Raw genomic sequence first — 20,030 nt, forward strand, 5'->3', positions numbered from 1 at the left:
AAATATTTTTTTTGGGGGGGTGTAATGTCAGAGGTGGTGACGAAACTGCGGACGCCGACGCTCTGCTGCGTGGGCTTCGAGGGCCGGGCGGCGGCGCGCGCCTGAGTGGCGGCCGGTTCGTGGCGGGAGCGGAGCGCGGGGTCCCAGCGGCTCCCTGCTCACCTTGGCCTTCGCTGTGTGGCGGCTCCTGGCAGCGCACTCGAAGCTGAAGTCACGTTTTCTTTTAAATCTTTCTCGGGAGCGGTCAGAGGTCCGAGGCGAGCCGGGCTTCACCACCCCAGGCTGGGCTGGGGGCTTGGGGGGAGGGCTGAAGGAAATGGCTCACTCAGCCATTCTTTCTGTGTCTGACAGGTTCTGGTCTTGTTTAACAGCGGTTGCAGATACTCAAAAAGGCGCTTGTTAAATTATTTTCCGGATAGGATCCACCATGCCCCTGTCCCATCGGGGACTGCTGTTTGGTTTGGGGCCCAGCAATGCTTTTGTAGAATGGGGTTCGAGTGCTTTTCTTCCATCCCCCGTTCACTACTGGAAGACAAAACGTATTAACAGTAGGAAAGTTAGATTTGTGAACTGCTTAAGTGTAAGGACAGTATTTCATATGTTGCAATGTCTGAAGATGGTTTATTGGAAGAGGACATTTGGGAATACAAATCAATTAGGAAGCGAAAGCCACAGAGTAACTCAGACAGTACCTCTGTGCCCATGCAGACAGTAAGCAAAGGCAAATGCAGACCAAAAAGAAAGGGAAATGGAAACAAAAAGAAATCTGTGGAAGAAAATGGTACTCCTCAGAAAAACGAGCAGAGATCGAGGCCGAGTGAGGACCTGGGTCTGTGTAAAGATGACAGCAGCGTGCATCCTCAGGAAAGCGTGAGCAGCCTGACAGAACAGGGCTCGCCAAGCACAAAGCTGGTTTGTGATGGATACTGCCCGAGCTGTCAGATGCCCTTCTCCTTGCTGGTGGTGCAGACACCTCGCTGGCACGTTGCTGAATGCTTGGATACTCCAGGATCTTTTGAAAAAGGTAGGATTAGAGTAAGAAAAAAGTCTTCAGCAAAATACGTTAAACAGATAATGCTGCTGTAAGTTCTGGTTTTCATGTGTAGTGCAAACATTTTCATATAGAATTTTCAGTTCTTTGTGAAGAACATGGAAATCTGATAGGAAAATCTCAAAAGATGTGGAGCATTAATAAAGATTCATGGTTGTTTAACAAGTTCCATTTCCATTGGCTTAAGAAAGAAATCGAAGATACATATTTACCATTTTAAAATAATGGGAAATATCCTTCAGTTAAGGATGTTTGCAGCTTTTGGCACAGAATTTCCTTAGAAGCAAATTTCACTATCCGATATCCATATTACTGTGTGGTTTGTTTTGTTACAGCTGTAAGCAGAAATCAGTCCATAGGCTAACATAGAGGAAGTGTTAGCCACTGGTCCAGTATGCTTTAGAAATCTTACACAGAATTGTGCATGTACATGTATCATAAGATAACATAATTTGGTTTTAAATTCTGTACAAGAGGAATAAAACCTAAACCAATTCCTATTTTCATGCAATGAAATACAGCGTTTGCAAGAACCTAAACAGATCCAGGAATCCAGCTTAAGTTCTTTAATACACCTCAGAACTTTTGAAAAACAGATGGTACGCTGTCTGTCAGGCAACTTGAAGTAAAGGGTGTTGTAGTGACTACTTCCCTCTTCGTATCTTTTTTACTTTTCTTGAAGTTTCTTCTTCGGAACAATGAAAACTGAGCCCTTAATCCTGATTTTGACAGTGGTATTAACTTAAAGCAGATGTGTTAACACCTCATTTCCATCTCTTCCACCTACAATCTGGGAAAAAAAATCCTAATTTATTTGCATCTGTCTTAAAATTCTCAAAAGTTAGGCTAGTGAACTGTCAACAAAAAAATGTTCAGGGAACAGCCACAGATCTTTTGTTGGCATCTGAATCCTGAGTACTTTTTACACATAATTAAATACCTGACAACTTTTTAAAATTTAACATGTCACCTAGCAGACAATGTTAAATGGAATTTCAAGTTGATTCAGAGCCTAGATTTGGTTTGTTTTGAAAGATGTTTGGCCCTTTCGGGCACTATTGATCTGAGCTCATTGCTTGCATGTGAGACAATTCTAAACTTGAAGTCACGTAACACAGTAGTAAGAACAGTACTGAAACAGGGTAACATCTTATTAGAAGGGTGAATTAATACAGGCTCAGTGCTGTGCAAGTATCAGGTTGGAAAACCTAAAACTTCATTTCATGCCATGAGACCTGGCAGCCTGAAAATTACTTTGTACTTGTGCCTTCTACCCTCCAAGAACTGGATCTATAAGAAAAGCTTTAAAATTATGTGCCGCATGAGATTTTTATTTGATGTAATAATTACACAAACTATATTTACAAAGGTATTAATGTTACTTCTTGGCTGAACTGTTTCCACAGAGTGCCCTGATGGTTTAGTGTGCACATCTACCATTCCATCCCACTACAAGCGCTATAGCCATTTTCTACTTGCAGCAAGCAGAGCAGGAGAATATCTTGTGAACTCTGCAGCAAACACTTTGGAGAGGAAGACGACATGTTCTACTGCTGCAAAGTCCAGCTGTTTTCCAAGTCACGTAGAAGAAATTTCACAGACTGAGAAACCATCTAAGAGCTTAAAAAATGTCCCAAATAATGAGCGTACATCAGTGATACAAGATTCAGCACAAAGGAAGTCTCCAAATATAACCAGTGAAAGTAGTTCCTCTTTTGCAGATATTCAAAAGCCTCAACAAACATTTCAGCTCACGCAGACCACAGATAATGATTGTAAATTTGAATTTTATGACTTTACGTCTTCACAAGAAAGTGTTTCGGGAGAAGATCTTTGTAGTCAAAAAGATACAAGTCAGCCAAGCCTACTACAGTCAAAAGCTGATTTCAGTGACTGTGAAATTTCTTATTCTCCGCTGAGTACTTGTGAGGAAAGTGAAGGTGAAGCTGAGGAAGAGAAGGAAGCAAAAACATCACAAAATAAATTACTCGAAGTCCAGAACTTTGAAGGTGAACAATCTAATTCTGAAGTTTTTGTATTTAAAAAGCATCACTGTGAGGAAATAAATACATCGAGCTGTCTGGATCATAGTGGAAAAACTGCTTCTCAGAATCACGTGGACAGCAAGTGCTGTAATTCACCATGTGTAGATAATCAGCAAGAGGCACTATCAGCAGAATCCTCTTTTCCTCTTAATTGCAATGAGGAGTCTCAACAGCCAGGATTGATTTCCCCTGCTATTAATACAGGTAATAAGGAGTCACAAGACAGTGGTGCCTGTGCTTCGGATTCTGTGTTTTCAGGTCTTACTCACACACAATTAGAGCTACTCACAGAAGGTGCTGGATCTCCTCTGTCTCAAAAAAACAAGGTTTTGAGAGGCCCAAGTGTTGTTTTAACTAATACAGATAAAATGACTGCTGATGCAATTGAAAAAGGAGCTTGCCAAGAGAGTTTGCAGCCAGCGGAGAAGAAAGAAGAAAACCTTGATGCAGCTGGTGTGTGCTTTCCCAGCCCCATCTCTAAAATGGTATCATCTCGTTCCTTAGCGACTATGAATGCCAAAGCCAGTCCTGCCAAAGGACTCAAACAAATGGACATTGGTGTTTTCTTTGGGTTAAAACCTAAAGTAAAAGAGGAAAGCAAAGGAGAGGCGTGTTTGAGTGAGGGAAAGCAGATCCTGAGTTCAGTAGCTCCCAATGGAAAGAGGCCCAGACAGCAAAAAAGGAAAGCTCAAGGATCTGTGGAGGATGTAGAAGCAGTTAAAGAAAGTTCAAATAAAGATGGAGATGTTGCAAATGTAACTTCTGGTGGCCAACGGAAGTGGAGAAAAAGATTTAGAGAATCACCTACTGCAGGTGAAGGAACAAAGAAAAAACAGTGCCCTTTCTACAAGAAAATACCAGGTGAGAGATAATTACAGCTTGGTGTAGTGGTTAACTAATTTGGGCTTGTGTATTGCATTTTTTTTCCCCTAATTTTCGGCTTCATCATTCTTAGCTCTCCGTATTCATTTAGACTACAGACTTTGATGACTTCTTCCATCTAAGTCAATAAAATCGTGTCTGGGTGCGGATCTCCAGAAGAATCTGACTATGGGACAACAGCCCACAGAGGCCTCCTCAGTAAAGCATAGTGAAATGTTTGCCTCAGGAAAACAGTTACTAGGACAGACTTGTGCTTATTTTTGACAGAATAAGAATCGTAAGCTGATTTACTTTCTAAAGTGTTCTTTAATATCGCCTTTGTTGGTGTTCACTTTAAATTCCTGAACTTAATCTTTTACATTGTTTATTTTCCCCCTGAAAATAGATTGGTCGATTACACTTTTTTTCTTTTGCTATTTTAAAAAAAAAAAAAAAATCATTTTGTATTTGAAGTTTTTAAATGCTACAACTTTGTAGGCAAAGACATGAAAATGAAGCAGTAGAATGTAGCTCAGGAAACAGGAATTTCGCAGTCTTCTCAAACAATTATGCTAAATATGGGGTGGTACATCAGCAATTTTAAAAGCTTCACAATTCTGTTTACCACCAAAGGATTTAATCTTACGTGAATATTTGAGGAAGCCGAATAGAAATGTATTAGTGGTTATAGGAGCCAAGCTGCATCTTGAAGATTGACCTATAAGTCTTCATGAGGTTACACCACTATCATGAGTCCCATGAACTGAGAGCATTTCCCATGTATAATAAATTTGAAAAGCAGAGTTCTATGCCTACGCTGGAATTCTAAAGTTGTTTTGCTATTATCTGTAGTATTTTTTTGTTTTGAGTTGTATTACTTTACCTGAAGTACATTTTCAGTGCTGGTAGTGCTACATGTTGATACCAACTTGAGGATTTCTTGTTTTCTTTTGTTTCTTTTATTAGCAGACAACTGTTTTTTTTTTTTTTTTTTAATGGAGTTACAAGTGAGTAGAGCTATTTCTAGTTCTGCTGGAAGAGCTGGGAGATGTCTGCATCATGAAATGAAAAATATTTGAGTGTTACCAGATGAATTGGTTCTTTGCAGTATTTGGTGGTTTTACAAAAGTATGACCCAGTGTAAAAGGACCATTTGTCATCATGTCTGCATTAAAAACATTAAATGTGTGGAGAGGAGGGTTGTCTTCTGTGCTGCTGTCGTTATGTAATATCTCTGTACAAACAGCACCTCACTGAAAGCATGGAATAGCAAATCATTCAAGTTTCATCTCAGCAGACAAATTTGGAGATCCCAGGTCACTTACTTGGTAACTATACAATAGCATGGTTTAAGGGGAATATTAAACATAGAGTAATTGAGATGTTGCAGGTTGATCACAAAATAAATTTTGTTAAGCTGTTGGTATCTGTTTTATTTTGTGCTAAGGTTTTAAATCTGTGAACTTTCAAAAATACCTGTTAAATACAGATTTGCTTAACCAGTTGCCATCTGAGTAGGATGACAGCTGAGCAACAAATATATGGGCGGGCTGTGAACATATTTGCATGTGGACACTTTGCTAAAACTTCGTTTTTATGTGGAAAAAAAAATTATTATTTTTTTGTTTGGTGTTCATCATTAAATGATACCTGACACTTTGTAATGTGAGCTGTATTCCCTTTCTCATTCAGAAGAAATAAATGAAAAAAGAAGAATATAAGAAAAATCTCATTAGAAACTTGTTCACTTGTTCTGAACTACGTATGTTTACTGACTGGTTTCTCTTGCCTTTTTGCATTAGGAACTGGCTTTACAGTGGATGCTTTCCAGTATGGAGAAATAGAAGGCTGCACAGCCTATTTCCTCACTCATTTTCACTCTGATCACTATTGTGGGTTGACAAAAAACTTCGTATTTCCACTGTACTGTAATAAGGTAAGGTTTTTCAAGGTAACCAGATGTTACCAAATCTATATGCAACTATAATCACTGATGAAAATAAATACAGGACCAGACATTCCATTTTTGGGGCAATTTGGAACAGTGGATAATATGTACAGGGGAATCTGGGAAGAAATCTTATCCTAATTTGTCTGTTAAAGATTAGTGAAACTTGCTTAGTTACTATGAATTAATTTAGGTTTAAATGGATCTCTAGAGGTCAGGTAGTTCAATTTCCTGCTCAGAACAGGGCAAACTTCAAAGTTAGATCAGATTGTTCAGAGCCTTTGCCAGTCAAATTTTAAAAATATAAAAGGACAGATTCCACTGTCTCCATGCAACTTGTTGCAGTGCTTAACTCACTCTGATTTTTTTTTTCAGTACATGCAATTGAAATGTCTCTTTTTGCAACTTGTGACTGCAGCTTCTTGGTTTTTCTTTTTTTTTTTGCGTGTGTCATTGAGCAATATGTCTCCATAGTCTCTATCAATCTCATCCAGTGAGGAAAGTTTGAACTTAAGTTCTCCTTAAGCCCTCACTTCTTGAGGTTAAGTAAATGCTGTTGTTTTAGCCTGGTCCTGTGTGTCCTGTTCTTCAGGCCTCCGAATGGCCAAGGCTGCCACTGGCCATGTTATGTCCAACCAAATCTTCTCTACTCCTAGCATGGTAGGGCACCTTCCCTAATAAGCCCATCCAGAATCTGCATCAAAATGAAATGCATGCGTCCTGTGTTGTCCTTCCAGCAGGTGCTGGACTGACTGCAGTACGCTATTATGAGAGTTAGGTCCCATGACCTGGAAACTTCTACAGTTATTTAAAAAAAGCATTGCCAGCTTCTCTTCTTGACTAGGCAGTGTGTAACAAATACTCATCATGTTGCTTCTTGTTGGCCTCCTAACATTCTCATAGTTCCTCTAAGCCAGACAGTTTGGCTTTGAGAGCCTTTGTTTCTAAAATAAATAAAGGTTTTTTTTTAAGATTTTCTTCCTGTTCCTTTTCTTGTTACAGATAACTGGCAATCTGGTGAAGAGCAAACTTCGAGTCAAAGAGCAATACATCCATGTGCTGCCAATGGACACAGAATGTATAGTGAATGGGATCAAAGTGTTGTTGCTGGATGCCAATCAGTACGTATCATTGCATTTGTTGTGCCCTATATGTGTGTGTAGAATATTCAAGATAATTGGCTGAACAGATCCAGTTCTTTCATAGTTTTCAGGTTTCCGTGGGCCTGAAAATTAAGGGCAGAAATACTTCTGGTACCTGAGTTGACTTCCTAACATAGATTTTCACTTCATTAGTGACTTAGGAGTATAGGAGCTTCAACTTGTTACAGATGTTAGCTTTTGGAATAGGCGAGCTATTTTTTAAAATGAGTCTTAGGCTTTTTTGGTAACATAACCTTAGTTTTATTTTGTTTGCTTGTAATGAGTACTTTAGTGTTAACCACACATATCTCCTTAACGTTTACACTTGTTGAGAGTTTGGATGATTTTCTAGGGTTTGTGTACTTCCATTTTTTTGAGTCTGGTTGGAAACATCCTAGAAATGATGATGAGATCTGTTAGGTTTCTGTGGCTACAACACAAGAGAGCGAAATCTTCAGCTGAAGAAGAATGTGGTACTTTGGTTCCTGAGGGAGACAAAACCCAACCAGTCAGAAACAAACCAAAAACCCACAAACACCACAGCAAGTAACTTGTACTGGATTCAGGGATACAAGGGTGAAATTCTTACCCAGCGTGACACAATGCCAGTGTGTGGTAATGCTGGATTTAGGGTTCAGTAGCTGCTGAATTCCAGCCCTGTGCTCTTGCTGTTCTGTCTGTTGGTACCTTATTTGGCTATGGGCTTGAAGAAAAGTCCTCTCTCTAAAGCATATATTGAAACACAGCACTGTGTCACAGCTGGTTTGAATATTACTTATCTTAGGATTTGTTTATAGTTGGAGAGATAAGATTCCATGAAGTCCTTTGAGAAGCCTTTCTGGGAATGAAGGAAGCCTTGTTTCTTATGTAATTTGGACGCTTCTCATTTTTCCTGTTTGCTTCCCTGGGCTCCTGCTACAGTTTGAAAGGCATGTAAACCTTAAGTATGAAGTTTAACTTTTTGGAGAGTTTACCAATTTTGTCATTTTAGCTCTGATTCATGCCAGTTTTCTCCTTTTCTGAGATCTCATTTACCCTTTATGTATGACTCATGTCCAAAACAGTCTCGCTCTGATTTTCCTGTCTGAATGCTTGCCCTTCAGACAGCTTTGGTGAGGAACTGCAGAAGGTGCAGTGGATTCGTTGTGGCCAACACGAGAATTGGACTTAGAAGCAGTGAATTCTGGGTGCTGGGTGATAGCATGGGTGATGTTTAGAAGCAAATGCTTCATTAAGACCTAGAGGAATGAAGATGCATCTGCAATAATGCAATGTTTCTTACAGATAAGAATGCTGCTTCTTTTTTGGTATGCTGTTTCCTCTTTAACTCAAGTTCAATAGAGACTGCAACGGAGGCAGCATTTTTGTTCTACCCAACAAAAAAAGAGCAACCCAAAAAGAAAGTTAATGCTTGATTATTTTGATGTTGATGTGTTTTTTTCTCTCAATCTCAGCTGAGAATTCAAGTCTACCTTGTCTATGGCCATAAGAACGGCTTTAAAATTCCTTTAGGAATATCTAGCTACATTAGGCAGCCCAGTAGGTGTGGTTTACAGTGCTGTTCTGCACACCTTCTTATTACAGGGAGGCAGTATATTACTTGTCTTAAAGCACCACATCTGTGTAGAAACTAACATGATTTATGTGTGGGTGTCTTTTGTATTTTCTTTCCAGTTGTCCAGGTGCAACAATGATCCTTTTTTACCTGCCTAGTGGAACTGCTATTCTGCACACAGGAGACTTCAGGGCAGATCCTTCTATGGAGCGTTACCCTGCTTTGATTGGTCAAAAAATCCACACCCTTTACCTTGATACCACGTAAGTTGTGTTAATTTTTTTTTTCAGTACGACCTTCTTTGCACTTTAGTAAGACTTTGTGAACCAAATGCTTGTAAGTATGAATAACCTTACTGTTTTACCACCCATTAGTTCTGCTTAGTGTTACGTAAAACCCGGTATTTATTGAAAGTCTGTGTACATCTATCTTGTTCATCTGCTGTGCAGTTAATGTGAGAGAATAAAGTGATATTGGAAAAGATGCCTAAGTATTGGTTGATATGGACTTATTATTTGTAAGTGGTATTAAGTTCTTGGTGTTAAAATTTGTACGTTAAGTCGTTCAGTTCTAAAACCAGAGGATTATGGAACGTTGTTTCTATGAGTGTTCAGCTCTGTTATGAAAAAGTAGGGAGAGGGAATTGAAAGAGTGAAAGAATGCCAAATGGATAAGTCAGATTTCCAGGTTTTCATTAGACCTTTCTGTGACTCGTGTATATAACAGTGTTTTTCAGTGATGACTAATGTCCAGCTGCAGTTCTTTATTTCTGTCCCATATGTTTCTGTGAATGAATAATGCTTTATGTTATGGTTTTCTGTGCATGACAAAAAATAGACATAAGGATGTAATTAGAATGTGCTACAAATATCTAGCTTGAAAGAGCGCTTGGTATTTATAGAGGAATAACTACAGAATTGAGCGTTAGTGTCAGGCAAGTGAACAGACATAGGGAGAAGGCATGCATAGAGTAAATCTTGTCCAGTTTCATCTGAGCACCTCAGTGGTTTCTAATAAATGGATTTCAAGCAAACTGAAGTTATATTTACGGATAGCATCTTTTTCATTTCTTATTGCATATATGCAGTTTGGAGCTCCTTAGTAAATTCAGATGCCTTCCATCTGGTCTGTCTTGTTTCCATGCCCCAGGTACTGCAGTCCTGAATATACCTTCCCTTCTCAACAAGAGGTTATCCAGTTTGCTGTCAATACTGCCTTTGAGATGGTGACTTTAAACCCCCGTACTCTTGTTGTCTGTGGCACCTATTCCATTGGAAAAGAAAAGGTTTTTTTAGGTATGTGGGGAAAAAAAAACAACAACAAAAAACAACCGATGGATCAAATGACTAAATAAATGCTTAAGTACACATTAAATGACCTTTTTCCCAAAGGAAACAAAGGGGTTGCTTATTCTTGATGGTCAGAAATTGCATTAATTGAATAGATTCAATAATCCTATTTTTTCCTTTTTTTCCTTATTTTTCTAATCAGTAAGTTTAAACTTTGGGGAAGAAATATTTTTCTGCCATGTTTACAAACACACACACACCTCCCTCCCAAGTATACAGAAGAAATACTTGGATACTGGATGAGTGAACCTGTTTACTTGATTGTGGTGAGAAAAGTGCCAGAGATCATTTTAAAACATAAATGATGTATATTTGTTTTAGTAATCTCACTGTCTCTCTTATCAAGGAAACAGAAGGATATAATTATTCTTCAACTTCTATTTTGCTAACAGTTTTTCTTTCAAGCTTCATGTAATGTATTTTCTTAAATATGCGTATTTATCAGTTTTAAAGAAATCAACTTCTATGCAGCATTCCCCAAACCAAAACACAACCTTTCTGTCCGAATGGAAATCTTGTATGCTGTGCTTCAGTCAGGTACAGCATTAGAAACCAAAGTGATTGCTCTAGAGTATACACTAGAGCAGACAGCTGTGCTCTGTTTGAGTTTTTAGGTATGTTTGAAGTCATCAATACTAAACTTCTGCACTGATATTTAGTTGCTCTAGCTTGTTTAATTTGTATGTTCCAAAACCCTGCATGTTTCTAGCTTGTTTCAGGTGATTACCCATACATGCCAGTAAGATTTTACCAAAGAAATATGATCTTGAACTTGTCACTGTGCTTCTCTTCTCCTTTTCTTTCCAGTTGCCATACGTAATTCTGGCACTAAAACATAGGAGCTAGAGTAGAGTTGGTTTTTGGTGGTTTTTTTTTTTTAAACAGCCACTACAGGTTTCTCTTCTCAAACAGTTTCACCTTCTAAAATTATCTTATTGAATATAGATTTTTTTTTTTCCCCAATAGTAAAAATGACCCAGTGTAGTAGCTAGGAATAGCTCCAAACAAGTAACAAAATAACTCTTACTCTTTTTTTTTTTTGTGTTTGGTTCTCTTTGTTTGTTTTTCCAATTAATCCTAAAGCAATTGCTGAAGTTCTGGGCTCCAAAGCGAGCATGTCCCGTGATAAATACAAAACCCTGCAGTGCTTGGAATCAGCAGCTGTTAATTCCCTCATCAGTATGAACTGGGATGGTACTTTGCTTCACATTCTTCCCATGATGCAAATTAATTTTAAGGTAAGTTCTAGAAGTACATTCTGTTTAACCTTCTGGCTGATCTTTACCGGTGGCTCTTCCCAGCCAGTGTTTGGTGCTAATTACCCTCTTGTCAGATCATGTTTACTTAGTCAAGCTTTGACATACAGCATTATATTGAAAATGAAATGCAATTAAACATTAATAAATGTCTCCAAACATGATGCACAGAAGCGTAATTTCACTTCAGTGCAGCCTTGCACAAGATAAGATGAGATTTGTTCAAAGGCTTGCTCTGTGCGGGCCTTTTTGAAGTGATTTCTGTAATGACTGCAGGGTCTAGCCTCTTAGCAATTAGTATATTTTGGTGTTGAGTTCTTGCTTTCAGCTTGTCTCTTACTTTATGTGGTGTAGGAAAAGACTGGAAGGGTTTTCTGCATGCAGCTCTGCATGAGGATGCGCTTTGGCCCATGAACCTTACTAAATTCCAGTTTGGTGTTTGACATAAAAAGGGAACAGGGTTCTCTTCTATTCCTGTCAGTTCAATTTCCACGGATTTGCAGTCGTATTTTTACCTGCAAAAACAATGTTATATCTCCTGCTGATGAATAAGGATACGGATACTTGAGGGTATGGATATTTAAAATTCAGTGAAAATTTATGCATCGTCAAATATGCACAGCAAGTAAATTGAAGAATGCTTTATGCATACACACATGGTTTAGTTTTTCCATGGTATAGTCTTTTGTATTTTTTGTAGCCAAAGCAAGTAAATCAGTTCATGTTTAAGACATTGTTTCACCGCAGATGAATTTAAATGCGCGTTCAGTCAAGAGATTTGGCGCAATAGAGTTTTGGTGTTGAGACTTTCTGTGGGAATTTCTTAGTTAGGAAAAGGTGACTAGTTTCTGGGGTGAAGAGGTGTTCTAAAATGGTCCACGAAATACAGAATGGCGTTAAGGCAAAGCAGCAGGCTGTAGTTTAAAGGTAATCTGAAAGAGAGAGAAAAACGGAGGCAGCTTAGTCTTGACAAATTTGGATTCATTTTCCTGCTTTACTTCAGGCTTTCTGTGCCACTTCCCTGCTTAATAACTTTCCAGTGTTTGACACGTTAAGTTAGTGATTGGTGTTTGGTCACAGTCTCTCCATCTCCATCCCTCCTCCCTGGCATTCCCTTTTTTTTTTTTTTAATGCAGTCTTTATTTTGTATTCTTCCTGCTGCTGACATAAGGTTTATGACTTTGAGCTCTAAAATCACATAGGGCTTTCAAGTGAAGAACACGCCTTTAAGGTTTTATACAGATGAAATTGATTTTCTGGTTTTGGCTTGAAATAATTCTGACCTCACTTCATCTAGGAATAGGACTGTACATTCCTTGTTCTTCCTTCTCATCCTTTTCCCGATCCTAGCTTACACAGCATTGAGGTTAACTTAGCCAACTTGGAAACCGTTTAATATTTTTATTTTTACATTGAAGAGATGTTTTTTTTTTTTCCTATCATGACTAGAGACGTGATAAAGCCCAGTTTAGTGATCAGAGCAACACTGTACCTCTGCACTGGCTTGCTGCAATTTTTTGGTTAATTTACTGATTTACTTAGTGCTTCTGGCCACAAGCAGATACCGAAATGCCAGTGGCACTTTAAATTAACCAGATGGTTTTGCACTGAAGCTGGCTTTTGGCTTTTTTGTCACCACTCTGCTACAAGAGTGCTGACCTCCAGATGAGAAAAGGAAACAAATGGCTTGGGGGCAAGGTTAAAAAAAAAAAAAAAGGTGATGATGCCTTATGTGTTCTGATTTGTAATGCACAGCTATTAATATGTGCTTATTCAGATGAAACAGTTCAGATCCTAAGGTATGAGGTGCTCTGCAAGTGTAAATATTCATCGTTATTGGTTTGAAGGCGGGTGGTATTTAAAAGAAAAAAGCTCTTATACAGCACGAGAACAAAATTTAATTTGATATCTCTATCATGAAATTTCCAGTCTTTCAACTAATGAGTAATTTAATGGCATTCAGCATATGTCCTATTTGTTTTTTTTAACAGGGATTGCAAGATCATTTGAATAAGTTTTCTGAGAATTTTGATCAAGTTCTGGCTTTCAGACCTACTGGGTGGACCTACTCTGATTCATGCCTTTCTTTGGCAGATATCAAACCTCAGACAAGAGGAAAGATCACCATTTATGGTATAAGTGTGGTAAAGATTCATTGCATTTAGTTGTGTGAACGGTCTTTGTATTTTTCTTCTGGGAACTCCTCCTGTTCATTGTAACCAATGCATTCTCAGATAACTCACTGAGAAACTGAACAGATGGATCACTCCAGGAGAAAGTAGTTGAGAGCACTGTAAATAAAGGTTTCTTTTTCATACTTCTTGCTCCTGTCCTCTTCCTACAAATAAAGGTTTTTACGTGATACTTGCAGTAACTCCAGGGATGAATTCTTGGCCCCACTGATGCTGGTGGCAGTGCAGTTCCTGAGCCGAGGTTTCATTCTGTACCTGACTCTCATGCTGGAGAGGCTGTGACTATTCCTCTCCCTCTCAATTCTTGTCAGTGGTTAGAATTGAATCTCTTAATATTTTAATATTAATTTAATCAAATGTTAAATGCTGTTCAATTTGCACTGACAACTGATTTGGTAACTTAATGCACAGTAACTTTTCCAGAAATAAAATCTGGATTTTCATTTTAACTTAGCTGTAAACTTCACATCTCTAGACTGAATTAAAATAATAATAATAATAATAATAAAAATAATAATAAATAAAATAAAAAAAATAATTTTTCTGAGCTGGAAAGCTTGCAAAAGTATTTTGGCAAGAAGCTAGGTAGAGTAACAGAGCTCTCTGATTTGTTTCATTTCAGGGATTCCTTACAGCGAACACAGCAGTTACCTGGAAATGAAACGTTTTGTTCAATGGTTGAAGCCACAGAAAATTATCCCCACTGTAAATGCTGGTGACTGGAGGGCCAGAAGCTTGATGGAAAAGCGTTTTAGAGACTGGATGATTGAGGGCAGTGAACATAAATAAGTAAGGAAAAATGCGTATTTCAAAGAAGAGGAGCTGAAGGGGAAATTCCAAGTTCCTGTGAAATTGTGACTCCCTTTAACGTGGAACTCTTTGGGAAGGACTCCACTGCCGTTCTCCTGAGAAAACTGGACTGGGGGGAGGGTACCTGCTAATATATTTTCCTATCACTTGTTTGCAAATACCTATTTCAGGATATTTTTATCTTATTCTTTTTTTCCCTTCTCTTAATTTTCTTCAGACTATGGAGATACCCAGATGTATAGTGCTGGGGGAGAAGCCACCTCCAGGTTAATCTTTTGGGAAAATAAGTTATTGTAATAAATGAAACAGCATTATGCTTATGCAACGTGCTACCAGCTCAGGCTTCAGAGGAGCTCATTTCTTCGTAAGCCAGCATTACCTACAGTTATAACCTAAATAAAGTTTACTTAATGGGAGAGGACTGGTGTAGCTCCTGCAGTATACATCCTTGCAAGTGTGAATTTTATAGAAGACATTGCTAACTATATTATGGTCAAGATTTTTTAAAAATAAAGAAGCCACATGAAGCATATGAGGTTTTTTTCTAAAAGCAAAATGCATTTATTTTCAGTATGATAGTTGCTCATCTGAGAAACCTCTCTATAGTAATTCCAGTGAACGTTTCATATGTGTTGCTTTTGTGAGATTAGGCCTGTGCCCTTGTAGTGCAAATTCTCAGCACACAGACAAAGCACACAAGTGCTTCTTCTCCATGTAGTACAATGCATTTGTGTTTGCAGGGTTGTTTGTACAGGTTTGTCCCTTGAATTCTGGAAAAAAGTACAAGTAAATCGGCATCAGAAAGGTAAGTTTCACTTTGCCTTTTCCCCCTCAGTGATGCTGTTTCTTTATCTGCTTGGTGTTTATGGTACTGAAGTATGTGGTTGCACGCAGACACGCTGGTGTAATTTTAAGCATTTTAATAAAAATCCTTCCAAAGTGCTGGATCATGCATAAAAAGCCATCCTGCAGCTCCCTAGAATAGCTAATCTGAAATCTTCAATGCCTTTTTTGTCAGGAAAACACTTATTTAATGGTCAATGTAAGTATAAAAACTTGCACTGATTCATAATTCTGTCAGTACGTTCACTGAAATATGACATTGGTAAATGGTTCTCTTTAACCTCAGCAGTGAGAAGTATCTGAAGTTTTTATTTTACATAATATATTGTGCTAGCTCTTCTTATCACAAGAACCATTCACTGCCCTGGATTTGGCATACCCATTCCTAGGATTCCGCTCCTTATTGGAGTAGGTGTGTTAAAAATTATCTATTGGAGTGCTTGCATCTGCTGAGCCTGAATTACTGCCTGGTACAAGTTAGGGCAGATCTGGGGATTCTGTTTGGCAGGCACATGCTTCTAACAGTTGAATCGCTAAGGAATTATTCATGGTTTTCGGCTCCCATGTCTTTTTCCTTACCTAATTTTGCACAAAGTGTGAGGGGCACTCTGAGGTTAAAACTGTAATCACGTCTCTGAGATCCTCTTGCTTTTATAGCTGCAGTCTCAAGAATGAATATCCCTACAGAGAATGAGTAAGCGCGTGGGCTGTGAACATGCTGATGCTGTTACGGGTTTGCGACGCAATTAGTTAGCCTTTATGCAAATAGTAACAGAGAACCGAAATAAACTGGCTTTCACTGCAGCTGGTAGGTGTGAGACACCTGTTCCCCCTATGGGGCTCTGCTGGCTGGTTTCAATTTCTACACTGTTACCCAGAGTAAAGGTTGGGATTTGTTTTCTTTCAAAAGCAAACTTTAATTTCTACTTCTAACCGCAAAGATGACGTGTACTGGGAGATGCTGGCATTGGCAACTGGGCTGATACAGTTAATATTGTCCTGATTTGGAACAGATGCTGATAGGCTCACAAAGCAAAAGCAGAAGAAGAATGGCGTTTGTACTGAATTCCTTTTTTGTCTGCGTGCTGGGGTCTGGTTTCAGTTGCCTGCTTTGCTGTAGGTATTCATGCATCAGCCCCCTGCTTGCTCTGATCACCCCTTTCTGGTTTGTGTTTGCACTTCTACCTACCTTCAGCTATTTTTGTGGGTAGATTTGTCATCTACCTGCATTTTAGGAGCTGTCCACACTATCATATATTTAGCCTCCTTCATATGGAGAAAAAAAAAATTTAGAATCCAAACTTGGGAAGAAGGGGTGTTTTTTTTTTTTGTTCTCTGTATTGTAAAGGAAGAAGATTAATAATGGGATTAGATTTCTTAGATTGCCACAAGGGGCATATAAGCAGATGTAGAAAGCCATTTAATTAAGAATTTTGTGGAAAGACTTATAGCAGGACACTTTCCTTTCTGAGATTGTTCCTTAGGGAAGGCTCTCAGGAGGGATCACAGCTGGTTAAGTCCTCTGGGGGGCACGGATACGATAAATCCCTTTTCAGAGTTGGTGTAATTAATTAGGATTTAGGAAGTGACTCCACTTTTCCTAATGGCAGAGTGAATATTTTCGGTCTTTTAGCAGCATGGGAATTGTAAATACATGAGCAAAAAAAAACCCAAAACTTTGTTCTTTTGGTGAAAGTTGTTGGCTCCAACTGAAGATGCCATTTTTTAAGGTCAGTATATGAGGATTTTTGGTCTGTGTTTTGTTACAGCAAGACTGCACCTGGGTACCCTGTGCAGTGGATGGATGAGTCAGGCTCTGTGCTCGCCTCCATGTCCAATGAGTGGCACATGTCAAAGTAAATTACAGGTTTTCCTAAGGATGGGCTTGTGAGTACTCTGGATGCACTTCCAGTTTGTTCGTTGCCAACAGACTCGGGGCAGAAGGCAAAGCAAGCAAAAAGGGCAGCAGTAACACGTGCCCGATCAGTGCCCAGAATGGTTTTCAAAGCCAACCACTCGAAAGAATCACTTTGTATTTCCCATCAGGACTGATTACGTATCTCCCCAATAGGCAGATAAATGAGCTAAAACAATGCTGTTTGAACAGGGCAACAGGAGGGAAGAGGGAGGAGGAGGAAAGCAACTTGCTGAACGTGCTGAGTCAGGCAGTGAGGCTCAGGCTGGTTGCGATAAATGAAAAACAGCCACAGCAAGCCTGCCCTTCATGCAGAGCCCTTAGGTGCTGTTAGGGTGGAACTGCTCTGTGGAGCTGGTGGAAGCCTGGAGAACCTCGTGCTGAGCCCCAGCAGGCAGAGCCCTGCATCTCCCATGTGCCTCTTGTTGCCACTTTTTCATCTGAACCTTCACCCGCTGTCATATGGTGGCACCTCATTATCGAATCTCCAACAAATACTTTGGCAGGGAAGAGGCTTTTCCACTGGGTCACATTTACTTGTGCTGTGGTATCTCAGAGCAGATAGTGTCCTGTTTGTGCCAGTTCCCAACAAGTGCTCACATAAAGATTTTTTTTTTAATTGTTTTTAAGTTTTCCTAATTGGCATTTGAATGTAACTTTATTCACCTTTCCTTCTATGTCCTGTGTTGATTGTCATGGGTCGAAGAGGAGAACGCACTGTTTTAGGGAAAAAACATCCGAACATTGCATATGAGGAAAAGGTGACACAAGGACACAGACGTAAACAAAGGTGACGCTGGGGCTGAGTTCGGCAAGAAGGGCTGGCAATGAGCTCCTGCTCCCCCATCCTGGGAGCTCACTGCTCTCCTCCATGGTCTTCCTGCAGCTCCTTCATGATCCCTCCTGGGACAGGAAATCCCTCCCAGCAGGGAGAGCACCACTAGGCCGCAGGGCTGATCTGCAGGGCATCCCGCAGCCTCTGGGGCTGGACGCAGGTCTCCAGCAGTGTGTCAGGGTTCCTGGGTTTCTGCCCTGTGACAGCAGGTGCAGGAACCTGCTGTGAGCTCCCCTGCTCTGGAGGAACTGACTCTGCAGGGCCTTGGCAGCACTCTTGGGGTGCGAGCCCTGTGAGAGCCCATGGTCTTACACACCAGACGTGCTCTCTCTCCATTTTAAGAGCACTGGTGTCAACTGGAGATGCTAGCGTGCTGCTAGAGTCCCATCTAGATGCTCACTGACTGAGGAGAGAGTCCAGAAAAGCAGTGAAGGGCTTTGAGTGCTTCTGTAGTAAATACAATAGTGGTGGGGCTTGCCAGAGCAGATGAAGATTTGAGAGAGTTGCACGCTGCACCAGCCAATGAAAGGTGATGCTATATCAGTCAGGGAAATTTCAGGAATTTTGCAGCAACGGAACTGAATGATGAATGTCTATTCAGTGGAAGCCAGCAGATGTTTTAGCTCTCATTTCCTGCTTTTGTGCTTTCCAGTTTGCTCCCAGGGGGTTTACTGTAACAAGCAGCCTGATTCTGAGGCCCACTGGGGACAGAACACACCGCTGTCTGCTCAGATTTGGCTGCAGCCCAGGCTGTTCTTTAGGAAGGAGGATGGCACATAAGAGCCAGCCAGGCAAGATGGCCACTCACTGAGATGAAGGCTCAGGTCATGCCCTCAGGTACCCCTCAATCTGCTATTTCCTTTACCCTTCTTGGAGGTTACAGTACAGTGCCACAGGCCTAGGACCAAGTGGGTTCCATACCAGAAGACCAGAGGCCACGACCAACCAGAGGTGCAGGAGAACACCACAGGAGGACACTAATTGCTGGCCATGAGGATGAAGCAAAGATGCACAGAGGTGGCCCAGGGCTGGTTGGAGTCTACACCCTGCAAAGGGGCTGTCCTGGGCAGGAGCAGCACTGTGCACACTCAGGCTGTGTAAGTAGCATTTAAGAGTTTATGGCAGAGACTCCTGGCCAACTTGTTGCTCAGTAGCCCCTGGGCAAGATAGTTGCTTGTTGACTCTGTTCTGCAGGCATATGTTGTGTTCCATGATCTTCCTGTCTTGCTGTAGTGCCAAAATCTCCTTGCACTCTTCGTAGCCTCTTGCTCTCCTGCATCAGCAGGACTTGAGCAAGACAAGTACAAATGGATGGAAACACTCGGGTGCCAGGAGCACGGAGCTGTTGAATTTAGCAATGTTTCATCGTGCTGCCAGAGGGACTGGATGCAGTTTTACTCTGAGTTATTCCAGTGCTTTAGCCGGTCTTGAAGAACAGGTACTGCCATCTGAAGCTGGGGAATAACTGTGAGCTGATTCTTCTTCAAATCACTAAATATCATAAAAATGTATTCACAGCGGAGAACGCCACTTTTACCATCTTTGATACTATTTTTTCTTACCGTCTCTGTTTCTAGTGACTCTTCATGACTCAGTTTTCCTTCCTCTCTCTGTGCTCTCTCCCTATCTACCCTTCCATTGCTGGGGATTTCTTAGAAACGTCACTCTACCGCATTCACCTTTGTTCCTAGAAAAAGGAGCACAAGAACATTTGCTTGGAAGCAAGCTGACATCTGTGAAGAATGACACAGGCTTTGGACGTGGAATAAAACTGAAAAGAGGCAAATCAGAGGGCAGGAGGAAGTTCAAGGGCATTTAGCATGTAAATGGGGTTATTTTAGCAAAATGTGTCCTGATGTGGAATGTGCAACTGATCAGGTGGGGCTGCTAAGGAGAAAGAACTTGAAAACAGGGGCTTCCTCTTTGGTGAAAAAGATGTACCATCTTTATGGCTGCTGCTGGTGATAGCAGAACAGCCCTCGGAAGGACAGCAATCTGCAGAGACCACCGCAGCAGCGCAGGCATGCTGGGACGGGTGCATCACGGAGTGCTGCATGGATTTGGGAAGTTTGAGAGCCCAGAAATCCTGGGCAAATGTACAAGACCCTTGCAGTTTGCCAGAACAATGTTTCCAGGTGGAAAGAGGCACGTCTGAGAAATGCAAATGTGTGAGGGGCTTTTCCAAATGGGTTTCATGGCATGCTAGCTGTAATCCAGTGCTTTTCACA

General features: G+C 40.4%; 1 protein-coding gene across 2 annotated transcripts; it reads left to right on the top strand.

Moving 5' to 3' along the window:
- Nucleotides 58–14,741, top strand: DCLRE1A (DNA cross-link repair 1A). 2 transcript variants are annotated; one of them, XM_021398485.1, is made up of 10 exons: nt 58–250; nt 352–1,024; nt 2,458–3,957; nt 5,760–5,893; nt 6,908–7,026; nt 8,722–8,865; nt 9,752–9,897; nt 11,035–11,189; nt 13,199–13,340; nt 14,022–14,741. In XM_021398485.1, exons 2-10 carry the CDS (start codon nt 607–609, stop codon nt 14,186–14,188), a joined length of 2,925 nt encoding a protein of 974 aa, XP_021254160.1. In that variant the 5' UTR covers nt 58–250; nt 352–606; the 3' UTR covers nt 14,189–14,741. The 2 variants fall into 2 exon arrangements, with proteins under 2 accessions (XP_021254160.1, XP_021254159.1); XM_021398484.1 differs by having other exon boundaries at nt 58–1,024.

The sequence above is a fragment of the Numida meleagris genome, chromosome 5 (assembly GCF_002078875.1).
Source record: "Numida meleagris isolate 19003 breed g44 Domestic line chromosome 5, NumMel1.0, whole genome shotgun sequence".
Lineage (NCBI taxonomy): Eukaryota > Metazoa > Chordata > Aves > Galliformes > Numididae > Numida > Numida meleagris.

Coding starts and splice junctions, on each gene's coding strand:
- DCLRE1A (XM_021398484.1), top strand. CDS start 607: ATGTCTGAAGATGGTTTATTGGAAGAGGACATTTGGGAATACAAATCA. Junction 1,025..2,457: donor TCCAGGATCTTTTGAAAAAG/GTAGGATTAGAG, acceptor CTGTTTCCACAG/AGTGCCCTGATGGTTTAGTG. Junction 7,027..8,721: donor TTGTTGCTGGATGCCAATCA/GTACGTATCATT, acceptor TTTTCTTTCCAG/TTGTCCAGGTGCAACAATGA.